Source organism: Chlorocebus sabaeus, chromosome 11 (assembly GCF_047675955.1).
Source record: "Chlorocebus sabaeus isolate Y175 chromosome 11, mChlSab1.0.hap1, whole genome shotgun sequence".
Lineage (NCBI taxonomy): Eukaryota > Metazoa > Chordata > Mammalia > Primates > Cercopithecidae > Chlorocebus > Chlorocebus sabaeus.
In genome coordinates, this window is record NC_132914.1 from 3930747 (window position 1) to 3957865 (window position 27119).

At 46.7% G+C, this 27119-nt stretch overlaps 1 protein-coding gene across 3 annotated transcripts in view; it reads right to left on the bottom strand.

Moving 5' to 3' along the window:
- The window catches only part of CRACR2A (calcium release activated channel regulator 2A), a 92833-nt gene that overhangs the window by 27106 nt on the left and 38608 nt on the right, over positions 1-27119 (bottom strand). For 2 of the 3 annotated variants that reach the window (XM_007967265.3, XM_073020395.1), the window contains 6 exons: positions 18622-18712; positions 15315-15410; positions 13228-13415; positions 7641-7712; positions 3700-3745; positions 1132-1238 (listed from right to left, as the gene is read on the bottom strand). In XM_007967265.3, the coding sequence (XP_007965456.2) occupies positions 1132-1238; positions 3700-3745; positions 7641-7712; positions 13228-13415; positions 15315-15410; positions 18622-18712 (600 nt within the window). The remainder of the gene's footprint in view (positions 1-1131; positions 1239-3699; positions 3746-7640; positions 7713-13227; positions 13416-15314; positions 15411-18621; positions 18713-27119) is intronic. The other variant, XM_073020394.1, reaches the window with a different exon arrangement.

Below are 27119 nucleotides of genomic sequence, written 5' to 3' on the forward strand. Positions count from 1 at the left end.
TTAGAACAAGAATTCATGATGATCAGGCCCAAAGGTTTGACTGATGAGCTGATTTACATCTCCAGAGTCACTTCCCCTTTGCATATCTTTTCATTTCATGCTTGCAGTCTTCAAGGTCTCTCTGGGTCTGATACTGAAGGGTCAGGTGTCTCTCTCTCTCTGTGGCCATCTATGTGGACACAGCACATGCCAAAACGAAGAGCGGGCAGGGGACTGGTTTGTCTCTGAATGAGCAACGAGCCAACCCTTGGGTACTCAAGCTCAATCATGTGCTGCCCAAGACCAACAAAATGCGTTACGTTTGAGTTAATTAAATATAAGTCACTGAAACGATCTGTCAAGCACAGGCCCCAGTCTTGTCTGTGAAAGGAGTTAACTATTGGAGATTCTATTTGACACTTTAATTAACCTTCATAGCCAATATAGTCATGTTCCTAAAAACCCAAGTGCATCGGCCGGACACGGTGGCTCACACCTGTAATCCTAGCACTTTGGGAGGCCGAGGCGGGCAGATAGCGAGATCAGGAGTTCAAGACCAGCCTGGCCAACATGGAGAAACCCCGTCTTTACTAAAAATACAAAAATTAGATGGGCGTGGTGGCGCACCTCTGTAATCCCAGCTCTTTGGGAGGCTGAGGCAGGAAGATCGCTTGAACCTGGGAGGCAGAGGTTGCAGCGAGCCAAGATCGTGCCACTGCACTCTGGCCTGGGCGACAAAGCAAGACTGTCTCAAACAACAACAACAACAACAACAACAACAACAACAAAAACCCAAAACCGAGTGCATCCATTCTGCTCAGCGACAATAGTGTTACCCAGCTACACACTCCATCTCTCTCTCCCTTGACCCCTCTCCTCTGCTGCTACACAGTCCCTCTCTGCAGACACACAATAGGATGGGGCAGCCTCAGAAGACAATGGTCTGTCCTGGGGGGTTTGCTCTGCACATTACCCTCTGGCTTGGATGTTAGAACAGGGAGGGAAATGTGTTCCAAGATTTGAGGGGAGTGAGTGCAGCTGACCTCAGTTTCCTCACCTTTCAAGGGGTCAGCAGGCACTGAGTGTGGGCCCAGAGCCAGCTCTCAATGAGCCCGACATTAAAGAAGGGATGAGCAAGTGGAGATGACTTACCTCCTAAGAATCCCTCTGCCGTCCACATATTTGCCTATCACGGAGCCAGATCTCTTTTTCCAGCTTGCCCTGGAAGCAGCTGTGTTTGCCTTGGCTGCCTTATTTTTCTGTAGAAACACAAAATGCCCTTAGATCCATGCCTATTTGCCCTGATGTTTGAACAGAAAAGGGCTCAAGGTTCCCACCTCATAGACTAGGCTCTACACAAAACTCTGAAGGAAGTAAGCAGTGTTCTGGTCACCCCGTTAGCATTTACCCACTCTTCCCTTTCGCCATCATCCCTTACCAGAATCTCTCCATCTCCTTTCCAGTTATCTCATCAAATGAACAAATACACAGTTTATAGCCTGGGGTCCATCCTGTTATTCACAGGAGCACTGATCATTTGTAAAAGGAAAAAGAAGAGATAAGAGTTTAATGCATATTTTCTATACATATTTCTAATGCGCATAGAAAATACGCATTAAACATTTATCTCTTCTGAAAAAAATATATATATATTTTTGAAACAGGGTCTTGCTCTGTCTCCCAGGTCAGAGTGCAATGGCATGATCACAGCGCACTGCAGCCTCAAACTCCTGCACTCAAGCAATCCTCTAACCTCAGCCTCCTGGGTAGCTAGGACTATAGGCGCCCTACCACGCCTGGCTAATTTTCTCATTTTTTTGTGGAGATGGAACCTTGCCATGTTGCCCAGGTTGGTCTTGAATTCTTGGCCTTAAGTGATCCTCCCGTCTCACTCTCCCAAAGTACTGGGATTACAGGAGTGAGCCACCACGCCTGGTCAGACAGAAAAAAGAAAAAATATTTACAGGTATAAAAAACTCTGTGAATCTTTAATTCACACTCTACTGTATGGCTCCAATCGCTTTTTATTTCTAAAGTCTCAGATGTAATGAGAAAGTAACTAGCCAGGAGGATCAATTAACTCAGTGTTCTGTCCATGTAACTCCTGGGTAGCATAAGGCAGTTCAGCTTTTTGGTGGAAGTAGGCTGGGTGTAGATAAATTACTAACATCTGTAACGCAGAACCTGGGTGGAGCAGGGGTTTACAACCCCCTTTGCCTATGCTCCCTGACAGACGTCTTCCAGGAGATGAGGCGGGGGAGTTAGACTGCAGGAAATATCTCTCGTTAATTAGCCATCCCATGATTCCCAATGATCCTTAATGAGAGGAGGGGCTGCAATGCTCCCAGGGCCCCGGAAGGTATGGCTATGCTGATTCCAAATTCATCTTCAATTCTTATTCAGTTTGTCCCTCTTTCTTTGATTCCCCACAGGAGTTCTGTAATTCCATGCCCCTTTCAAAGCAGAATCAGTTTGGCAGGTAAAGGGGAGGGAGGTGAAGGGATTAGGGTGACATTTGGTTGGAAGTTTTAAAGTAAGTTCAGTGTTACTTCTAAAACAATGATAACCATTATCACCATCACACAAACATGTGTAGGCTTAAGTCTTGCTCTAATAGTACACATAGGTGGGTGGCAGAGATGTTTGCTGCCAGTAAGTGATGGAAAAGAAACCGTGGCGTAATCCGGTCCCTCAGGGATGTGCGATTATAAAGCAGGTCAGATCTAATGTAGGGCAAATCAGCCACCTTCTGCTGACCATATCTAGGTCACTGTTCAGCTAAGGGTCCAATACATAACATCCCCTTTCCAAGAATCTTTCTCAAAGATTCCTATTGTATGGAGTGGGGATGGGAATTCACTTTCCTCATGTGACAGTGGGGGACATGGTCCAAGGTGGTAAATGACTTGCCCAGGGACACACATGAAATTCGTAGGATGGTCATCCTGATAATCAGGAAGTCACATCAATCAATTTGGCCTTCAGTTTTCTTCCCTTCAGAGCACCCAGTGGCTCCTGTCTAAAGGGGAAGATGAGTAACAGCATGGAATCCTAGGTTTTAGCCAATGTGGTCCACAGTGAAGGCCTTTAAATAAATATAGGATTTCACGTCATTTAGGAAAGTATATACATATATATAAAAACATACATATATACACACACACGTACACATTATATACACACACTATATATATACTACATATATATAGAGAGAGAGAGAGAAAGAGAGAGACATGGTACTCAGGTATGGAAGAGTAGGGGTCCCTATAGGATAGAGAAAAATTGTTCATAAAATCAAGTATGAAAACAGTGAAATACACATTTCTAATGTGGTCTATGACAGTATAAAAAGGAAAATTTTCAGTGAGATAAAAATTTAAATGAAGAAGAAAGCTGTGAGCATTTTGGTTTAGAAGCGATAATGACATTTCAACTGCGCCATCTCATGGATAGAACTATCATTTCTGCATCCAAGAAATGTGCGACCCTCCCAAATATTTTAGTCTTGTTGTGACAAGAGGAAACTGCGTTACTGTTAACGCACTGTTACCCAGCAGGCCACCCTGAATTTTTACTAATTGCAAAACGTTTTTATGCTATCATCCTGCCAAATAGATCCCAAGTGTCAGGACATCGCTGGGCCAGTCTCGACATGGATCTGACTGTCCAGTGGACCACAGCCCTTGGTCCCCCACAGGGAAGGGAGAACTGGCCAATTACCTGAAAAGATATGTCTCGTTCATCCCGAAGGTGCTTGTTCCTTTCCCTGTGGATGGTAAAGGGGAATCTATTCAAACACGGAGTTTGCAGTTGACAGATCCAACGGCAGCCAATTCGCTAGTCAGATGGGTGCAGGGGAAGGTGTGGTGTGGAAGACCAGGGAGTCTGTGGAATCTCCTTCCGCAGGGATGTGATTAATGGCAGAGGATAGTTTGTGTGTACAGATAGGTACACACCGACATGGGGGACAGACTGAATGCCCTTGAGACACCCATGGCCCATCAGGATGATGCATGGCCTCTCCCACTATTAGGGGCACCACCTCCAGAGGGGACCCCAGCATTCCAGCTCCACTTGGGAGCTTCCCATTGGGCTCCCTCTTTACTTTCTCTCTGTGCACCATTCATTCATCCATTCATGCATGCATGCACACATTCACTCAAATGCTTCTGAGCACCCACTGCATGTCAGGCACTCTTCTAGCCGTCAAGGTCACGCCAATGACCAAAACAAAACCTTCCTGCCTCACAGAACCTGTATTTTAGTGGAGGGATATCTGTTATTGAGAAACTAAAGCGGGAAAGTGGAGTAAAAGAAGCCAGAGGGTGGAGCAGTATTTCAACTATGGTGGTCAGTGACGCCCTCACTGACAAGACAGCATTTGTGCAGAACCTTGAAGGAGTGGGAGAAGCATTCCAGGCAGAGGAGAGGCTAGGGCAAAGTCTTGTGCTGGGATACACCTAGTGTGAGCAAGAAACAGAAAGGAGGAAGTAGAGAGCCCAAAGGGTAAGTAGTTAGGAGATGAAGCCAGAGAAAAAGTGGATGGTGGTCAGGACCTGTCTCTTCACAGCCCTGTGGGCCACTGTACGAACTTTGATTTTTACTCCAAATGAGATATGAAGCCAAGGGGCTGGGGGTGGTGAGGGTGAAGCAGCTGGCAAAGGAATGTCAAGATCTGGCTCCACTTTTCAAAGGATCCCCCCGGATGTGGTGCTAAGAATAGACTGCCGGGGGCAAGCGTGGGGCCCTGACACTTGGGAATATTTTTAGTAACATGGAGGTCACTGGCCACTGGGGTAAGAACTGTTTTTGTGGAACAGCAGGGGGGAAAAGGCCTGATTGGTGGGTTGAGAATGTGAAGAAAAGGAGTGGAGACAGTGAATGTGAACAACTCCTCTGAACATTTTGTTGTAAAGGGATTGAAGAAATGGCAAGTAGCTGGCTGGGGAAGTGAGGACAAGAGATGTTAGACAAGAAACAATAGAGTACCTTTGTAGGTATCTTCAAAAGAGATAAAACTGACAATGGAGGAGAGAAAGAACTAACGCTGGAATAGTCCTTGAGGAGCCAGGAAGGGACAGGCTCTAATTCTAGAGTGTGAGTTGGGCACAGGGGTTGGGGGTGGCCTCTGTGACGAGCATGGGGAGTACATCCACCGTCACAGAGAAGAAGGCAGAGACGTGGGCATGGGAAGAGGCTCTTAACGAATGGTTCCAGCTGTGAAACAGGAGCAAGCGTGAGGATGGAAAAGGAGGAGTCTTTTCTCCAGGACTTAAAGTAGGAGCCGTTGGGAAAGTGAGTTGACTGGGTCTGCTGTGCGACGGCGGAATGCACTTGGGGTTCACGACTGGGAATTTCATCCATTAACACAAGAGGTGGAGAGGGCAGGCCAGATGACCTCAAAGTGCTTAGCAGTTTTGTGATTCTATGACTCTTCTGGCCAGTGGCCTCTGAACAAACCTATACTTCTGAAGGGAAAGGGAGGGCACAGCCATGGTTAGGCCCTAATCATCACATCGCTGTCATTTATGGGGGCACTTACTGTGGGCCAGGCGCTCTGCTAAGTGTGTTGTACACCATAGAAAGAGATTTTAGGTGGGGCCTGAGGAGTCACCACCAGGGCAACGGACTTCCAATTCCGCCAGTCTTGCAGAAAACATTAGAATGTGCCAGGGTGGTTTTCAGTTACCTGCATGAGGTGAACAGGCAGGCACACAGCCAGGGCCTTCAGAACAAGTCAGAGGGACAGGGAGGTTATTTTACAAGTCCTGAGAATGGCAAAGTGAGCTGCTCATGCCAGAGGGACCCTCACTCGGCACGCAGCTGTGAGTTAGCACCCTTGCACCTGAGCGAGGACCTTGGGAGACCTGGAAAGTCCCACCATTTTTGGAAAGCATGCTGCGCTGTTTCTTCCTTTGTGGCTTCCTGCTTTATGGGGATGTGGCCATCCCCATACAGAAGCCTCAGTATTTAAAGAAACGTATCTGCTTTTGTTCACATCGCTGCTCTACTGTAATTCCTACTCACAAGTATCATCTTATTCTCAAAAGAACCCTGTAAGCTAGGCATGGGGAAAATTAAGACTCGGATTGGTTAAGTCAACTGTCCAAGGTCACACAAGCTAATGAGAGGAAGTGCTGGGTTTTGAATCAGATCCAGCTTCAAAGTGCTTGTTCCTAATCAAGTGCCCTGAAATTGCTCGTGTTTGCACCCACTGTCCTTCGGATGGCAGCCCTTCTCCCCCGTCATACCCCAGCTGTCGTCCTGATTCCACCACCATCCCACCCCTGCCCTCCCCCGATATTCCCGCTATCCCCCACGCCCACTGCAGCATTCTCTCTCCCTTGATTCCTGGTGGTTTCACTGTGAGGGAGAGATGTGCCATGAGGCCTTCCCTCCAGCTCTCAGCTTTCATTAGCCAGCGGGACTTAAGCTTGGTAACCCTGGATCGATGGCACAGAAAGGCCTCAGGCCCTTTGTGATTCTGCACAAATGCTAGCCTCCATTAAAAAGACCCGTAAGTATTTGTAGAGAGCTGCCTTGTCATTCTCCCCTGCGCATTCTCTTTGAATCTACCCTTTCATTTTTTCCTAAATGCGATAGAAAAAGAAGACCCCAAACTTGTCCTTATACATTTTGTTCTCTTCCTTTTACTAAAGGCTTCCTAAGAATCAAGACCTTCTCGCAAATGGATGACAACTTGGTCACCTCAGAACCCCCTGCATGTTCCCTGGCTCTGGAGGCCTGACCGAATCATGTACTGAGCACAGTCAATCTGCAACGCATTCAGGTTGAAGCACTTTTCCATTTGGTAGCATCATAGATGCCAGACAGAGTGAGCATCCCTTGCTTTCACAAAAACAAAAACCTTCATAACATAACTGGGAAGTGATTCAAAACCACTTGCACTTCAAAAATCAGAACCCAAAGTCCTTCTGTTTCCTCACCATTCCCCCAGAGGTGCCCAGCGGCGACTTACAAACATCACGGGCAGCACCAAAACTGCTATCTTTCCCCACACAGGTTTGTGTTTCTGAGGAGGGGAGGGTGGTGCACATTCCAGACCCGTCGACTTTGAATTTATTGCTGGGGGTCTCTGAAGGCTGAGGAAGCTTTTTCTTGGTGCTCTGTTTGCGATTCATTTACTCATTCAACAAACATGAACAGAACGCAGCCGAGTTACGGATTTCCATTCTGGCCCTATCAGCGAGGAGCTGCGTTGCCTGTGGTAAATTTACCTCATTCTTCGAATATCAACTTCCCCGTCAGTTAATTCCTGTGAATTAACCGCCCTACTCACCTAACAGTTTTGCTGAAGATGAAAGAGATAATATTTCTGGCATAGATTAAATGCTCAATAAACCCAGCTCCGCTCCCATGTGATCCAGGACCAAGCATGGTCCTGTGAGGGACTCAGAAGAGTGGGGCAGAGCCTCCCCACCAGGAGGAATAAACTGGATATGGGCGCATGTGTAAATGGACCAAACATAACACAGTGGCTACTCAGTGGTCCAAACACTGTGTTGGGGACCAAGGGAATGAGGGCGCTCTCCACAGGCATATTTTTCCAGCACGTAGGCAAGGATGACCCTCAGACTGGTCCTTCCGACCCCAGGCTTCTGGGAAGTGCTCTCAGCACAGGCCAGTGCCCACCGACGCACCTTAGGAAATCCAGCTGCTTGAGGAGCCCGGCCTTCTCGCGCTGTAGACTCTCCGTCACACGGTACACTTCCCTGAGGAGGAGGCAAACACACTGCGGTGAGCTCCCAGGTGGAAGCCGGATGCCCAGACCCCTCATGCTGGAGACTGGCAGGTGATGCCGCGCTGGGGACGGAGGGCATTGGAGGAAGGTGGCCTTCTCTTGGAGAGCTCCTGTGGTATGCAAGTGCTTTGGGCATTGCATGTGTCCAATTTGGGAGGTGAACTTACCCTCAATTTATAGACTGTGACCATCAGAGAAGTCTGCTGTCTCTGCAGTTCACGCAGACAATCCGTGACTGAACCAGGGTCCCCTCCTACCCCCAGACCCAGCTCATTCCACAGCCACTTCACGTGCCACCTATGAATAGGCTGGATGGTCACTAAAGAGTCTGTCCAGGCTCCAAACTGCCCTATCCTATCCAGACTTCAGGGAATTAGAATCAATATTCTTCTCCAGCCAGATCTTGAAGGGTGAGAGCAGAATTTGTATTACCTTCCCTCCCATTCTCGCCCCACCCAGAGGCTGGCGCGGTATGCTTTTAGGAGCTCTGGAAGAATCACCTTTTCTTTTCCACCTTCCTCCCAAAGTCCCCAGATATCTGGACTTTTCACTATTGGGCCTTCATTTCTCTGACTTATGATCCAGCTGTAATGCAGAGATTGAATGTATCTATTATAATCATTTATATCACTCTGCAAATGTGTTAATTGTAACAGGAGTTGTGAGGAAGGGGAGAGAGAAGCAGGGAGGCTGTGAATCAGGGCAACTAGAGGGCAACTCAGGTGGGGAGGTTAGGGTTGTGTCTGGTTTGTTTACATTGATATCCTCGACACAGCGCCTGGCTTGGAGGTGTAATCGGCAAATAGGTGGAGGAAGAAAGAAAAGAGAGACTAAAAGAGGTGAGGGGGATTAAAGAAGGAAGAAAGGGAGGGAAGGAGAAAGAGAGGAAGGAAAGAATGAAGGAAGGAGGAAAAGAAGGAAGAATAAAAGAGGAAGGAAGGATGTGGTAATTGGGGAGGTCTTCAGCATCACTCAGGGAAGAAAGGAAAGGAAAAAAATAAGAAATTGGGTGATATTGGGAAACTGGCTTAACTTCACAATTCTGTCTTCATTTTTCCTTCTCTGTTCTATACCATGCTTTAGACGATTTTTAACCGCTCTCCTATCTTACTACAAGGGTCTATAGTTCCACGTTTCCAAACTGCAGCACAGCTTTTCACATAGGGAGCATCTCGCAAGTTGATACAGGCGTCACTTCCCATGGGCTGTCAGGGCTGCCAGGCTGTGCACACACTGGGCTGGGCAAGGACCCCTCTGCCACCCCATCCATCTCATTACTGAGCTGGCAGAAACAGCACCAACATGCTGGTCCACAGGACTCCCCTGCCAAGCTCCTAATAACCTGATTCCTTTAGCCTGATGTGTCTCTTTTCCCCCTTTTATAGAATAATTGTAAAGTCAATTTACAGCAATAAGAGGCTGAATGAAATTCTAAGTTCAACTCAGACAATTCCAATTAAGCAACAATCCTTCTCTGGCTCCTGCAGAGATGCAAATTCTTGGCATTTTATTACCGATTATATTTAATTTCAACTTGAAGAAAAACAATGTATTTCCCATCATCCAAACTGGGTCTCTAAACCCCTGTCCGGGACTCAGCTCTGATGAGCGCTCTGTGAGCAGAGCTGCCCGCTCCCGACTCTGGGCCCTGGGAGCTGAAGATCCTGGTGCTGTACTTTAGGGTCCCTCCACCCCACCCTGTGTCCTGCCTCTCTCCAGGGGTGGCCAGGAGCTCACAGCTTTTCCTCTGCTCAGGAAAATCATTCACCAGGGACTTAAGGTCTGGGTTCTCACAGAGTATTTTACCAAATAGCCAGTTCCCAAATTCTAAGTCTTCTCTGGCTCTGCATACACAGCACCAGTGACCATCAGAGCTATATATACACACATTTGTATTAGCAATACATGTGAATACATGTACTGTTCTGTTTGTCTAGTAAACATATATCTGCTTGGATATTTGTACATCCATATATACACACATATATTCAGAAATATATTGTTGTGTCAACAAAGGAAAGTCACTTCTGAAAAAAAAGACACTCAGGTATTTGACTGAATGACCTCTAAACTCCTTCTAACCTAGAGGTTCTAAAAGTGTATACGTGGGTAATATGTAAACGGAAAGGGAAAGAACCTGCAGTTGTTTGGAGTGGTAATTGGTGAGGCGTTTATGGTTACCCTTAGGGGAAATGCTGTTGGCTTTGTTTTAGGGGAGGGATGAGCTATGGAGCACTTCACAAGACATATTGTCAAGTGAAAAATGTAAATGCAGAACAGTATGCTTAATATGCTACTGTTTTATAAAGGAAAAGTGTGTGTGTGTGCATGCGTGTGCACGTGTGTGCACGCACATATAGGTATCTTTGCCTGCATATACATACAGCATACTCTGAAAGGATCCACAGGAAACCATGACCAGTGGCTCTGATGACTGCAGATCGGGGCTGTGTCGGGGACACAGACTTCTTTTTGAGCATATAACCTTTTGTGCCTTTTGAATTGCGTGCCTTGTCATAACTACTTACTCAAAATAAAAGTTAATTAAAAAATAAACAGAGAGTTGCTGCTTCTCAGCTGACCTTCATCTTTACATGACCTCTCTGCTTGATAGTTCTTTCTTTATCTCATTTTAAAATCTACTTCCGCCAACTTGAGCATCCTCAGAGATCAGAAAATTAATTTTGCCTGTTCGGAATTCTTGCTGATCAGTGACTAAGCCTGTTTACCTCCCAGCTCCACCTTTTCCTCTCCCAGCTGCTCTGCAGCAGCACGAGGCAGCAAGACCCTGTGGGAGAGCCCGGGACTATCAGGAGAACCGGGCTCTGTCCCTGTCATCCAGCACGAACTAGCTGCGTGGCTTTGGGCCCATCACTACACCTCTCTGAGCCTCGGTCTCTTCATGTATAAAATGAATGTGAGTCACTGCGCCCGGCCCAGGATGATTTAAAGATCAAATGAGAGGATGTCAAATGATCGACATAAGTGAGATATATTGAATGCCCAGCACGGTACCTAGCACAGAATAAATGTTTGCCAAATGAAGAAGTCATTGACTCTATGGATAAATGAATATACAAATAAACAAAGGAGAGTCCTCTGCCCTGAGCCTCAGAGTACATTTGTTCTAAAACCTAAGACTACCAAGACAAGATAAATGACTGATTCTTCAGGGACTCCTCCAGGTGAACCAGAGCATCAAAGTCCTCTCCATCTGCTGGTCTGCAACCCTGCTCTATGGAGAACAAGCCACGCCTCTCGCTGCACTGCTCTCCCGGCCTCCCTGGACGGGACACGCTCTCCAGGCCCCAGCATGCTCCCCGGCTACACAAGAAACTTCAAGCTTCTTGAATACAAGTTGTGAAGGTTCTGGAGTCATATTTCTCTCTTCCTCCCAATCCTCCCTCCCTCCCTCTTTTTCAATTCCCAGCCTCCAGAGATTGTGTCTCTGGCTTGGTTAATTAAGATAAGACTTCAGAAAGCTTTGAATCCTCATGCTGTGATGTGATGCTCCAGCACTGGGTGTTTATTTCCATTTGCTGTTCTAATGCTTGTGCCTTCAGATGTTTGTTGCTTTTAGAGCTTGATTGAATTTTAAGAGCCTGCATCCTTAATTCTGTTTGTAAAGCTAAACGCCTGTACCTTGTTGACCTGTTCTCAGTGAGGAGGAACTGATTTTGCTTGTTCACAGTGAAATATGTTGTCCTTCCACAACTGGTCATCCAAGAATTGGGATGGAGGGGCTTAATTTAAGTCAGCTACTTGGGGGCTTTTTGTTTTTGTTTTTGTTTTAACTGGAGACATCTTACTAGGGTGAAATTTCCAGCCCAAACACGTCTCCTTCCTTTTACCCTAGGCAATTAGCGCCAAACGGTACAGGATTCCACACAGAGGTCAAACCAGCACAGCAGTTTTATGTAGGCCTGTGGACCAAAATCCTGCCAGCAGCCACCCAGAGTGAGCACCTTCACTTCTGAACAAGGGGAGTTAACATCTATAAAACAAGTTCTGGTACGTAGCACTGCCCTTTTCCCTAAAATCACACTTTCAGTACTACCTGGTACCTTTCAGGATCAGGCAGACAATTACTTTTTTCAGAATAAATGAATGAATGAAGAGTGCATGAACGAATGTGTGAGTAAATGATAGCCAGTCCAACTCTTGTAAGGATATTTTCTGCAGGCTTGTTATTCTCTAGGGAAAATCGGCAAGATGTGTCTAACTCTTGGCATCTTGGGATAGTTACTTAAACCTCTGAACCTTAGTTTCTTCCTCGATCATAGCAGAACCTGCCACACCAGGATTTTTTTTTTTTTTTTTTTTTTTTTTTTTTTTTTTTTTTTTTGAGACAGAGTCTTGCTCTGTCACCCAGGCTGGAGTGCAGTGGCACGATCTCAGCTCACTGTAACCTCTGCCTCCCAGGTTCAAGCTGTTCTCCTGCCTCAGCCTCCCGAGTAGCTGAGACTACAGGCATGTACCACCATGCCTGGCTAATTTTTGTATTTTTAGTAGAGATAGGGTTTCATCATGTTGGTTAGGCTGGTCTCGAACTCCTGACCTCGTGATCTGCCCACCTCGGCCTCCCAAAGTGCTGGGATTACAGGTGTGAGCCACCACGCCTGGCCCAGGATGATTTAAAGATCAAATGAGAGGATGTCAAATGATCGACATAAGTGAGATATATTGAATGCCCAGCATGGTACCTAGCACAGAATAAATGTTTGCCAAATGAAGAAGTCATTGACTCTTTGGATAAATGAATATACAAATAAACAAAGAAGAGTCCTCTGCCCTGAGCCTCAGAGTACATTTGTTCTAAAACCTAAGACTACCAAGACAAGATAAATGGCTGATTCTTCAGGGACTCCTCCAGCTTAAGGTGCAGACCCAGGCTTGATTCTGCCTCAGGTGTGCCTCTGCCTAGTAAACTAACCCCCATGGCTGGACACCATTGGCAGGTCGGGCCCTGAGAGATGTGGGTTTCCCCCTACTGGGACCACACAGTTGAATCTGAGGAATATGGTGAAAAAAATGGGCAGAGATGGACAGGCGAGTCCAGGACAGTGACACATGCCCCGTCAGATCATATGCTGATCCCGGAAGTCTTCCTCCTTCCCTCTGGTCCCCCTTGGCCTCCCAGGTCTCTACACGACGACAGTTACCTAGGGTCGGTCTGCTCACTCAGCATTTGCCCACAGACTCCCTCCTATTTGTTTGTGGAATAACATGTCTTTCTAATCACAGAATGCATTTTCTGAGAACAGGGCTGTACATTTCTTGTCAATCCCAGGCAATGCTGGACACAGAACTGGTCTGCTTCACAGGGTCAGAATCCTAGAAGAGTGTTAGAAGAGTCTCAGGGAGCAACAAGCCCAAATCCACACTTCACAGGCCAGGAGACAGGGTCTCTGAGTGGCGAGGGGACACGCCCATAGTGGGGGGTGGTGCTGGAGGACAGCAGAGGAGCGGACAAAGGCTGGACTCACATCTCCTTCTCCTGGTGGAGTTTGCAGGCCTCTTGCTGAAGGCTTTCCAGCTGCTGCTGAGCATCCTGGAGCTCCCAGGAGGTCCGCTCCAGCTCCCGGGCCAGCTCCTGGTTGGTGAGTCTCAGCTTGGTATTCTCAGCCTTGGTCTCACGCTTGTCATGATGCAGGGCTGTGCACTGACCTTCCAGCTGCAAAGGAATGGGGAGCAGAGGGGAATGAGGAGTGACCACCATCTTCAGGAGGACCTGCCCTGGCCTCACCTTGCTTTCCCCGCTTGGCAGGCAGGAACCGTCACTGCCGCCCCTCATCGGCCTCAAGCCTAAATCGGCATTGTCCTCGCCTCAGTTCACACATACACACTCCTCTAGGCAGGAAGGAGCTTTCAGAGCACATCTTGTCTCTCCCCTGTCTCCACACAGGATCACTAAATAGTCCAGGAGGAACTGCTCCTCTCAGAAAGACCACTAACAAAGGAACTTCCACAGTCTGTCCGTGTGAATGGCCTTGAGATCTAACCTAAATCCGTCTTGTTGTCCTTTAAGCCAATTTCTTTTCCTTGGTCCTTGATGGAGAAGGGGAACAGCTAAATGGCCTGCTTCATAAAACCATCCTTCCCAGTTTCGCACGCTGATAGTAAATCTACATATTCCCTTTTCTCCTCTCAACTCCAATTCCATGAATCGAGAGAAGCTTTTAAGGGTAGCCAGCAGCCCTGAAAATTCTTAGGAAATAACTAAAACAGTTCAAATAGAACACAGACCTTTTCTATGTCTCTAAAGTAACTCAAAACCTTGCATTTTTATAGCTTCAGCTTTTCTTGGCTGTTGATTATGCTGTGCAGAGCTTCCAATCCTCTCACCAGAGGAAGAATCAAACCAAGGTACATATATCATAATAAATTTAGTTTAATGAATGTGGCCAGTAAGGGGAGGAAGAAGTAACAACAAGGAATTTGGTGTGATTCTCAAGAGGCTCCTGTGTAATCAGGCAAGCATGCAGTAATTACATCGAGTGGCAATCATTCATTTGAGGGATAAATCTAATTGCTAGGAACTTAATGCATAATAGAGAGGAAGAGAAGGAGTAGGAGAAGCAAGGTACAACTGTGGATGGGGAAACGGGGAGGCAGCTGGCAGTTCCCGGAGTAGAAATCGTCTTGCTGCAGAAGGAAAGAGACCTAAATTCATAGCTTGGGTAGCAGCAGCAGTGGAACAGTCTCTTGTCTTAGCAGGGCTGTCTTCAAGTAGATTTTAATGTGCTGCTAAAAATAACCCTCTCTATTGAAATGGAAGCAACGTGTCCTGGTCTGTCCAGAGCTGGATTCCTTCCAGCACCGGGCACAACAAAACAGGAGGCCAGTGGCACGCCAGCCCGTCTCCCTCAGGAGCCCTTGCTAAGGAGTGGAGGCTGCTAAGTAGGAGGCTTGCCTAGGCAGTCAGTCTTTCTGGGGTCATTAGCCAGGCACTCCCAGCCATAGAGACACTGCCCTGCAGAGCGCACCACCCAGCCTGCCTCCTGGAGGCTCAGGTACATCAGAGAGGAGTGCCTGGTGTCTGCACTCTTCCTGCAGGTATGGGAGTAGTCACAAAGGACGCCAATGACCCCGTCCAGGCATGACCACATGACCAGGGAAGACACAGGCTGACTTCGGAAGCGCCTGTTCCAGCAGAGGCATCCATGACCATTCTGGAGGGAAGAAACTTATCTGTAGCCTCCCCCCAAATATCGTGGTAGACAATGTCTCTTGTACCTCGGCATTCCCCTCTTTTCTTATACAGGAGGCAGGAAACAAATTCCAGTTTTGGCATTCTTGTGGCTCCTGGGTATAATTATAGGAACATGTCTGCAGATATCTCATGGGGGAATGCTTGGCAACTTTTCCAAGTTAAACACCTGGTATTGGAGAAGTAAAGGTTTTATCTTGGGATCACCTGTGATTTTAAATGCTATCTTTTGTACAACTAAATCGTTCTTCTCAGGTTAAAAAAATCACAAGTCCTTAAGTGAATGGCAGGGAAGGTGGGCAAGAGGCAGAGGAAAGGATGGAGTGAAGAGCCAGGTACTCTGAGGCCATGACAGCAACATACCCTTTTCTGCTTCTGGGTGAGCTGCTCCAGCTCCTGCTCCTTACATAACAGTTTCTGTTCCAGCTCTTGACTGCGGGCTTGAAACCTCTCTGTGTCCTGCCAAGCCAGAAAGAGGGATACACAGGACCCAAATGTAGCACCCCTGGGTTATAGATTTCTTTTCCCACCTTGAACCTACTCAACATCAAAACCCATCCTATTAGACCATGGGGCTTTTCCCATAGCACTGCAGGGCTCTGGTAACCTGCCTGCCCCATCAGGGAGGACCAAATGAGACAGAGATAGTGCAAGCACTTAGTGAGGCAGGATGCAAACTCCCAGCAAGCATGGCCATGTCCAGTGACTGTGCACCGCCACCCTCCTCTCCACCAAAAAAAAAGGAGAAGTGTCAGCCAGCAGTGGAATACTGAACGGGAGAGTTGGGGCCCAAGTTCAAACATCAGGCCTTGGTCTCCTCATGTGCAAATTGGGGGAGGCAGAGGACCCCTCGGATGCCTTCCGACCTGGATACTCTGTTCGAGGTTGGGCACTGGCATCGGATCCCTTAAACTGGCCTCACTCTGGAAACACATGGCCATGACCTCTTCCTCTTGAGGGTCTAAGTGTTCATATTTTCCCACTGTGAGTGAAGTCTCCTGGGCCCTGCTCCTCAGGATGTTCTAATATCTGCTCCTTCCCTAGGCTGGGCTTTCCCCACAGAGAGGTGCTGAAGCAGGTGAGAAGGGGCCTGGCTGTGGGCTGAGGAGGAAAGTGTGTGGGCCGTCGGGTGCCTGATGCTCTCAGCAGAGCCAGATCTGTGGCGTAAGGGCCCTGAGCCGAGCGGGACACAACTTGGGTTCTGGCCCCGGCTTCACCCAACTAACTTGCTTCATTCTTCTGGATCAGTGTTTGTTCACAGAATAGAAACAAAAATACCCATGCCATCTGCAGCACTCCACTTGCCTGAAGGCGGAATGGAGGTACAAAATGTGCAGGAAGAGAAGAAACCATTGTAACTGCCACATAACTCACTACCGGAGCCCCCCGGGGTTCCTGAGATACGGAAGAACTCTCTCCCAAGGAGGACAGCGTGGGATGCTGCACTAGACGGGTGTCCTGGCATGACAGCGGCCGCAGCACGGTGGTGGAACACGGCCCCCTCGGGCCAGAGGCCTTTGGACACCTCCACTCAAACGCTCAGGATGCTTCCTTGTGCATCCTCTGTTGATGTGACCAGGTTCTTCTGTCCATTTTTAGGCAGGTAAATGGGCAGAAGAACCACAGGGACAGCCTGTGATTATCCTCATGTTAATCACATGAATGGCAGAGGTACGATCTGACCAGACAGCACCTGCTCCCAACATTTGCTTCCAGAGAATCAGCCCCAGAGAATCTGCCTCCTTCAGCTTGGCTGCTGCTCCCCCTGAAAAATGCTGGGAGTGGCGAGAGGCTCCAGGATCCCCGTGATGATGTGGCTGCACCCACAATGGGCCTACAGAGCGTCCTCACAATGCACCGGGACAGGGCGTTGAGGTGGTCTGGCATCACATCCTGGGGTTGGAAGGTGCAAGTGATTAGGTACTTCCTTCACGGTCAGACAAACTGATACGTGTCAAGCCAGGACCCAAATTCTGGTCCGAGGGTTCAGCCTTTTCCGTGATGTCAGAAACTGTAGCACCGCTATCCTTGATCTATCGCCAGGCAAAAGCCTTTGTATCTAATGGCTTAATAGTGCTGCAAAAACATCTGAGCAGTTTCCATGTTCATGCAAAAGGCATAAATCTAAGCACTGCGCTTTAAAGGCATTTGGTGTCAAGAGGGGAGAAGGAGGGCGCAGAAGGGGACAGGGAGGCTGGATCACCTGCAGTGACGCAAACTTGTCCTTGAATTTTTTTCCTGTGACCTCTGCCCTTGCCCATCCCCCATGCCCTAGCCCAGCACTTGCTTCTGAAGTCACGTCTTTTCCTTTAGCTAGGACCTCTGACCCATAGTCATGGCCCGGGCAGAGGGGACAAGATGCCCCATGGAGCTCAGCCTCTCTGTGCATGGTGTCATTTGGGATAAGCGGGGGGACTGTCCTATGGCAGGGAGGTGGGGTGGGGAGCTGCTGTTCTCAGAAACGAATTTGGGGTCTGCTGGTGAGAAGTGTGTGAGTTCTGTCTGCCATCAACCAGGTTGAGGGGCAGGAGCAGCCGGAATGCTTTCAGGCTCTACAAGAGGGAGGAGGCCTGGAAATGCTGACAAGCCTCCAGAGGGCGCTAATTGGAGGACATGACCAGATTTTCTTGAAAAGCATTCCAATTCCCTCTCAGTTTGAATGACATCTGTGATAATAAACGGAGCAGTGGTGTTGATAATCTGAGGCAGCCTAAAACTTAAAATTGGTTCAAGAGAAGGGGTTGTGATAACAGTCAGGCTTAGTGCTGAGCGGCAAGGGAAGCTGCCATCTAAGATCAAGGTCTTTTCTGCCGAGAACCCACCAAGTAGATAGCCCCAAAATGGGTACTAGAGAGTTCTCTGAAGCTTTTTTTTTTTTTTTTGAGACGGAGTCTCACTCTCTCGCCCAGGCTGGAGTGCAGTGGCCTTTTTTTTTTTTTAATTTAGTTTTATGAACATGTTTCCAGAAGGATCCTGCTTACCTTGGCAAAGAAGAGGATTTTGCCAATCCTGACTTCTTGAGACAAATGGCAGGGCTTGGGAAGGGGGTGATAAGGGTCAGACCAGGAAGAGGGAAGGGAGTTATCCATTTCCTCAACGGTATCTGTGGAAGGTGGGATTGATTTGTTTTTTCTTGGGTATGAAATTTTCCATGTGCCTAAAGGTAAAGGATGGGTAGCACAGGCTCTAACGCTTGTCCACTTAGGAGAGCTGCTGGGCACAGGGTGAACTGGGCTGGTGCATTTGGGTGGGCCTGCCATATAATTCTAGGAACAGTCAATGTCAGATCAAATTTAACAGGGAAAGCATGAACCGCCATCCTTTTGTTCATTCACTTATTCATTCATTCATTCATTTAACAAATATTTGTTGAGTACCTGGTATGTTCCAGGCATTGTCTATGTGCTGAGGATACCTTAGTTAATAAAAGATAAAAATCTCTGCTCTTTTGCAATTTATATGTTAGCAGGAGAAGACAGACACTCAATGAAAATAAACAAGGATATTACATGTCCTGTGTGAAGGTGATAAATGCCTTGAAAAAAAAATACAGCAGAGAAAGAGGGAATCAACAGTGCGTGGATGGAGGCACCACAATCTTAAACTTGGGGGAGACAGAGCAGATATGTCAAGCTGGCCTCAGAACCAAGCCTGGGGAGTGCACACTTACCTTCAGGAGAAACTGCTCCTTCTCACTTTTGATTTGCTGTTCCATCTCCTCATAGAGATGCTGGATTTCTTCATCATAAGCAGCAATTTTCCTACAGAGGTGGCAAAAGGAGAGTCTGCATTGAGGTTCCCCTATCCCACAGCGATAGCTCCTGGAGCTCAGACACCAGTCCCCCACTCTGGAGCTGTGGGTGTGGGGGTGACAGCATCGGTCAGGTCGGTCAAGGCTACAAGATCAGTCCCTCAGGATCAGCTAACCCGACAAGGGATGCAGACCACAGAGGCCTTGTGGCACCTGCCCCTACAACTGGTAGGTTTCACGTGGCCTCTCCTCCTCCCATCCCCCAGCCATCACTCCTAGATGATCCCTGTGCTCCTCGGTGGAGTTTCCCTGGACCATCTCCCTTTATTGTACTTTATTTCAACACAAGCCCACAGGCCTCTGCCAGACATATCATCCCTGTTCCCGCTGATCCCCACGCTCATAGATTATATGAAGTTGCATTGTGTGGGTTTCTTTCCTGTTGTTTCCTGGTTTATCTTGTCCCTGTTTGCATGCTTTCTCTCTGCCTGTCCACATCAGGACCCTCTATCACTGCACTCTCAGAGGACTCTCCCTGTATGCTTGAGTTTGTGTGATCCATGTTTCTCATGAGATTCTCAAGAGATTCCATGATGATGACAACAAGAGCTACCACACCCCCCACCACAAAGCAAAAGGCACGATGTCTAGTGCCCGCGCCATCTCAGGCTCCAGGGTACAAGCAGACAGTGCGAGACAGGCGAGGCTGGTTGGAGGATGGCGATGACAATGAGATGTCCTCATCCTCACTCTTCTTCTCAGCATCCTCTCCCCACTCTTTCCTTTCCCCACCCAGAAAGTGAGTACCTAGGCACTCTGCTCCTATAGGGAGATGAAGACAAACGCAGCTATGGGGACAAGGTTTGTAGGTCATCCCCAGGGACGACCCTTTTCTGTTTCTCCCTCTCCCCATGATACATCCAACTTCTAATGCCCCTCCAAATTCAAACAGGAAAGATCTGGTATTAGCATTGGAACTGAAACTGGGAGTTATCACACTGAATTACTGACATTCCCAGGTAGTTGCATTTTCATGCCTTTTTTGCTGACCATGCAGTGAAAGACCTTCTCTGTGGCCGCTACTCCCGATCCTCTCCCTATTCTGTTCAGGAAACTCCAGGCACCGTGAACAGGCTCATGTGGCTCTCAAGACCTGTTCTGAACATGCAACAGACACACACACACACACACACACACACACTTGGCCCCTGCCATTCTAAACTTAAATGATGGCAAGCCCACTGTGCCCTTTATTTAAGAGACTTCAACAATTGAAGTTCTCAATTTTAAGAAGTACTAGGAAGATTTCTGAACTGAACATAAAGGATGGGAATATATTTATTCCCCTGAGCCCTCCATCATTTTAACCCCTACCTCCCATGTCTACTTGGGCCTCCGATCCACGACCAGACCTTCTCTGCTGTCCAAGGCTTTGCCACAGCCCAATTTCTGCCCCTTTCTCACCCGCCACCTGTTGGGAGAGCATTTTCACCACGTGCACAGGTGAACAATGAACAGGAGTCATTTTGATTGGCATCCTTCCAGCTTTACAGAAACCACAGATCTGACCCAGACAAAGGAACAGTGTGTGAGACTCCATGGTCAGGGACATTCATCACAGAGCACAGCCTTGGAGTTGCCTTGCTTGGCTGCACCCCCAAAACCAGAAACTTGATTTTGAGCGACTGTACAATAACGGCCCAGGGTGGGCTCAGTGAGAGATGACAGTCCTCCCAGACCTTCGCAAGCCAGGACCCTGTCTTTATGGATACGTCCTGCATCCCTTACTCTTTTTGGCTAAGAGTAAGAAATCTCTTCTTGTTAAATGACCGATGTTTGGGATGGTTACTTTTGCTCTGAGTTAACTCATAAGAATTAAAACAAAATCTTGGAGGAAAAGTAAGGAAAAAGGCTCATGCTGTTGACCCTGATACTTCAGTGACAGAAGCAGATACAGTTTGAAGGAACTTTCAGAAAGCAAGATGATTTCTCTTGGTCCCTGGAATTATCTTCCTGTGTTTGAAGAAACTCAGATGCTAGATGGTAAATGATATCAAGGAAAACTCTAGACAGAGATTCCAGCTATATAAATACTGTAAAACTAATAAAGTAAGATGAGTGAAACTTAAACATTGATTTGGCTCTGCTAAAGCAATTCATATGAAGTTATTTATATAAATGGCTTACCATTTATTTCTAATAACCATGTGGGGCATTAATTCTATAATATAATTAAGTGTGCTATATTAACTTTGATCTATGTCTTATTTGATTAAATTAACACACTCTAAGTTTTTCATGCTTGCATACCAGCTTGCTGGTATGTGAATTAAGTTATTTTACAAGCCACTAAAAAATAACTGGCAGGAAGATAGATACGGTGTTTGAAGAGTGCCTCCTCCTAGCCCTCACTCACAAAGGCTAGGCCTACTGCAAAGAAGCCCTGGGATTCCAGGTAGGCATCCGAGATCCTGGGCCCAACCAGACTCATACATGCAACCAAGCTTTTGGAAAGCTGGCCTGCTGTGAGACTCTCCAGGCTTGAACGACTATGGCAAGACTGGGTTAGAACACACTAATCCCAGGAATGGGGAAGATTAAGGTGCTGTGCGTACCAGTCACGTCACTAAACCAGTGCAGGGATGAGATGACTTGCATTCGGATCTCCCAGAACCAGCTCCTTTCCTCAGTGTGACCTTGGGTAAGTGCTCTGACCTCCTCACATCCTGGGATGGTACCTGCCCTGTGTTCCTCCCTACATTGTCATAAAGAACACACGAGAGTGGATGTGGAAAGTGTCAGAACCACAGAGCCCTCAGTCAATGTAAGGGATGATTTACTGTTGTCATTACAATCACGGGCTGTGGAGGGCAAAGGGCAGTGCTCCCCAAGGGGAAGAGCCTTGGTTTCAAGGATAAAAGACCTGCTGGGTTTGGAAAGGCTGATGCAATTGGGAAGATGAAGAAGAAATAGCTCAGTCAATAAAAGTGCCTGTCAAACCAATCCATTAGAGACCCAGACTGTGTGTGAGCAGGAGCCAGGAGCCAGGAGCCTGTGTCTGCAGAAGCCCTGCAGTGGCTGTGCGGGTAGTGGCAGCAAGAGACACTAAAAAGATGTGCACATATGGTGAGTCACATTCAGCAAGGCTCGCCACATTCCGCCATCAGGGGAAAGAGACAACTCATCATGTTTGCTCATCATACACACCCTTGTTGCCACAATTTCTAAAACCACTTATATTGCCTAATGCATACAAACAGACTTTGAAGGCTTCTCTGTGAAGATTTTGCCATCTATTCCAACCTTCATGACCCCTTCTCTGAACTCTGATGACAGCAGATGTCTTCATTTGATCATTTAACAATTAATCTTAAATAGTCCTGAACAACTGTTTCATTTGGGTTCGTGTTGTCTCAATTAGATTATAAACACGCAGGCATTTATGTCACCCGCAGGGCCTGAACTCAAAATGTTAATGCCAAAAACCTGTAAAAACTCAATTTACAATTTTGGGTACCAAACTCAGAAGCTCATGGACCATTTTGAGGGAACACTAGATACCATGTGAGTTAAAGAACTTCAGAGTTGGAAGGTTTGTCTGATCTAACTACCTGTTTCTCCGGTGTTAAAATTCTTGTGACAATACCATGTCAAGTACTTACCCAGACTAGGTTAGAATACCCCCAGTGACAGGGAACTTGCTGTTTCTCTAAGTAGTTATTTCATTTTTGGGATATTCTGGCTCACAGAAATCTGTCTTTCCATGACCTTACTCTTCTGCATAAAAGTCTTTCATGTATTTCAGAACAGCATCAAGACTTCAATGGTTCAGGTCAAGCCTCTCCACTTCCTGCAACTGTGTCTCACGTGGATTTTTTACAAATCCCTTTACAATTCCCTTCATGCTTCTTCAAATGGGCTGCAATGATCTTTCTCAAGCTATGGGAGTGCCAAACTGAATGTCCAGTGTATGAGTCTCATGTGTGCAGATTAGAGCTATTTCCTCTCTTGTTCTAGATGCTGCATAACTATTCATACAGCCTAAAACCCCATTAACTTTTCTTGGCAGCCACATTACAGTGGATGTGTGCTGAACCCATTTGCCAACTACAATCTCTAAATCTTAGGTCTGTGTGATCATTGTTGTTTTAAAGATGGTACTACTGAATTGTATCTCCCCTACTTTGTGCTTCTGCCATTGGCGTTTTGAACACAGAGCAACATCTCAAATGTAATTCTGTTAGATTTCGTGTTTGCTAGTTCTAGTCCATCTTTCCAGCCCGTCACTATGCTAACAGGTCTCAGTTGGTCATGTGGTGTATTCAGTGACCTTCCAAGTTTTGTTGACATTTTAAATCTTCAATCAGGATGTAGGCTAAATAATCTATAATGTTGGTTTTTGTCATTTAATGTATGTGAGAGTTATTTAAAAGGCAGTTTATTTAAAAAGGTACAAGCTATTGGTTTCTAGTTTTATTATATTATAGAAAGAAATGGTTTTGGATTCTATTGGTTATCTTTCCTCTGTAGCCACAGACATGACCAATTTTTGCACAACTTCTATGAGAGGGATATATATTCTATTTGTAAGGCACACAATTCTATATCCATCTCTAAAGTGTGTTCATTGATGGTTTCACATACTTTAATCTTCCACGTACTTTTGCCTGACTAATGTGTCAAATCTGAAGCAAATTTGTTAAAGTCTAAAGTCTGGTTTTTATTAAGTTTTCTTTATTTTCTTCTAAAAGCTTCTGCTGTATCTTGCTGTTGTGTTGTTTGGCGCATAAAGCTTAATATATGTTGTATCTTCTTTATGGATGGAACTTTTTTCATTACCTCAAAATATTCCCTTTTTATCTTCCTTTACTCATGCCATTGGAGAAATGTTAGACAAAATGAGGACAACAATCTGTAGCAGAGACCTCTGAGATGTTAATTAGTGACATGTAGGCATAGCCATTCAACCTATCTTCTCTTAGCCATTCTCAAAACACTCCTTCTGGCTGGGCACAGGGGCTCACACTTGTAATCCCAGCACTTTGGGAGGCCAAGGCGGGCAGATCACCTGAGGTCAGGAGTTCAAGACCAGCCTGACCAACATGGAGAAACCCCCTCTCTGCTAAAAACACAAAAAGTAGCCAGGTGTGGTGGTACACGCCTATAGCCCCACTTACTCAGGAGGCTGAAGCAGGAGAATCACTTGAGCCCAGAAGGTGGAGGTTGCAGTACGCCAAGATCCCACCACTGCATTCCAACCTGGGTGACAGAGTGAGACTCCGTCTCCAAACAAACAAACAAACAAACAAACAAACCAAAACACTTCTTGACCTGGCTCCCAGAACTCAAGTGGTATCTATTTAATTATTCTATTTTCTACTATCTGACCCTAATCATTTTGAGTTACATAATGTGGGAGAGATGAAGAAGAGGTAGACGAAAGAGGAGTGAGGGCAAGAGACATGAGTTCTCAGTGGAACAGAAGGACACATATGTGGAGGACCCAGAGTTAGCAACAGTCACGAGCACTAATATTTATCCTCCCCGTCCTTTTCTTTCCCCGTGATGGCTGGGTAGTTCTTCTGGCAGGTTTCAGGGCAGTCTGGGTCACAGAGCCTTTGCTGACACGCGTATGGTTGCCTCAAAGTTTATTAGATCCAGAATTAGAAGGTCTGGGTTCAAGTCTCGGTTCTGACATTTACAAACTTTCTGGCCTTGGATAAGTCACGTAAGTTACCTCAGTAAGCCTGAAGGGTTCTATATCTGAAAAATCAGTTGGTAATACCTACTTTAGATAGAAGTTGTGAAGATTAAAAAAGATAATGCGTGTGGAAGTGTCTAACACCATAAGATGCATTTAATAAATTCTAATTAAATGAGTTTTCTGATTCTCCAGAGGCCAAGGACCCCATTTGAGAGTCACTGCTCCACAGATGTCAGCCAAGGGTCAAGTAGAAGCTGGGGGGTGGAGGATCAAGTGGCAACTTGGTGTACGTGGTGTGAAGAAATGTGGGCAGGAATGGTGAAGGAGTTGGGGATAGAAGACACAGGGGTGGATAAAACCCGAGGAGGCTCAATAGAGAAGACTAAATGTGGAAAGAGATGTCCATACATTCCACTGAAAAGTGTTGATTAAGCCCTTCTTACAGTATGACCCTGGGCAAAATACTTTAGGTTGAAGTTATACTCTCTGTATAATTTAGCATCTAAGAATATCAAGCCCAATGCTATAGTGGCAGGGAGGAAAGGAACAGACAGAAGAAGCCATGCACCATGAGGCAGACCCCAAAGAACCCTCCTAGGTTCTGTCTGACGGTCATCCTGTGACCTCAGAGCGCTGCTAGGGGGAAATGAAGGCAGCTACCCGCTCTGGTGGTGGGGAGGATGGTGGAGTTCTCAGGGGAAAAGCTAAGAAGAGGTGAGTTCAGAATAGGGAGATTTTCAACAGCAGGGGGGAGAGAGTAACACTGAGATACTGCGGATGCCATAAGGGCAGTGATGGATCGGAATGAATGAGTCCCACTGAAAACCCAGATGAAAACCCAGGTCCAGCTCAGGGGATTAAACATCTTCATCCGAGATGTCTGGTTCTGGCAAATGTCCCTCTCTAAAGGGTGTGTGTGTGTGTGTGTGTGTGCACGCTCACGTGTACGTCTGGTGCTGGGTTACTGGGGAGCTAAGGATGGGAGGAGGATGGGATGTGTGAGAAGGATGTAGGGGTGAAGAATTCATGATTCTAATGTAAATACAAAGCGTAGCTTCTGAGAGGCCTTTACAGATAATTTGCAGGGAACTAGAAGGTGAGATGTAGTTAGCATTAACTTATCCTGCCAGCCTCCCACAGGAACTGTGAAAATTAATTAACCTTCACAAAGTGCTGTGCACACTGAGAGTTAAGGTGCTACGCCAGAGCGAAGCATTAATACTCAACATCACTGGAGCTACCGCTAACGGCACAGAGGCCAAGGCCTTCCTGCTGTGGAATACTGCTTGGTCAAAAGATTTTCTTCATGCTTCTCCTCTCCTTTGTCCTCCCTTTTAAATAAAATCTGTTGGGATTTCAGAGGGTCTTAGAAAGTCGTCCATTCCCCTGCCTAGGTTGTAGGCAGGGGTGTGCTGAAATCATTCCAAGAAAAATGTAGTTTCTGCCGGTTGTAAATCAAAGTGTAGGCTTGGCCTTTGGAGAGAGGAAATGGCATTTCTGTACAATTTAGGTACATTTCAGGAGCTTGAACTCAAGGCAGAGTTTCAGAAAACTTGGAGAGCTGTCATTCTGATTGTATGTGTGTCTTTGAGGCTGTGGTTTGATCAATTACGTCTCCTGGTTTGCAAAGTTTCGGCAAAGGCAGATGCAAAGAGGAAAATCCCTCCTCACCATCACACAATGAAAGCTTATAAAGCTCATGTACTCCCTACGTCTTTGTTTTTCAAGTGAAGACAATGAGAATCAAAACAGTGAAGTAACCAGATTTCCAAGGGTCAGAGTAGCGGGCAGAATCCAGGCCTTGACTCGGGTCCCGTGGTTCCATTCACATCACTACAATGTCTGGCCCAGCAGCCTAGGTTGTAAAATAGATAACTCCATATACTTGCATTTAGAATTGTCAGTGTTCCAAATTACACCTGGAATCTGTCAACTGGGGAGTGAGCACGAACTGGAGCAAGGTATGGGGCCAACAGTCCACACTGCTATGGTCAAAAAGAGGCAAGATTATGGGAGGAGCTTGACTCCTATTCCCCCATGTTACCCACATTCCCTCCCACTCCCTGCCCAACGAGCTGATGATGGAATGAAGACCCTCGACTAGGGAAGTCTCAAGAAGTCTGCTCTTTGCAAGAGAAGAACATGGAAGCAAATTCAGCCTCAGTCAGTTTTGTGCTTGGAATGGGAATGGTAAGCAGGGTTTTGGACTCCCCACTGCCCTCTGCCACCTTCTTCGGGCAGCTGCAGTCCTCTGACAGCTAAGAAGCTCCCACTAGAAAAATCCTGTTTAGAGTTTTGTTCCCCTGAGATCAGTCTATCTCGGTCTCCGTAATTATCTGCTTATCTCTGTCTCTCTGTCTCCATCTCTCTCACACGCACGTGGGCGCATGCACGTGCACATACATACATGCATGACTAGAGTAGAGCTGAATGAAAGGAAAATGTAAGAGTTTGTAGAAAATGCTGCAAAGACTGTGAAATTGCCAATTAGATTTTCAAGATGGATGATCTCTTCCAAATTAGATTCTGCTGCCTGTATAAACCAACTTTGCAGCTTTATCCCATTCTATAAAGCAAACCGTTTTTTATTAGTTGGGTTTACAAATCACGCCCATGGTGTACCCAGAGCACAAACAGTCCTCACTTTCCAATTTGCTCTCAGGGCAATGTTAACAATGTGCGCAACATAATAATAAACCCACAGAAGACACGC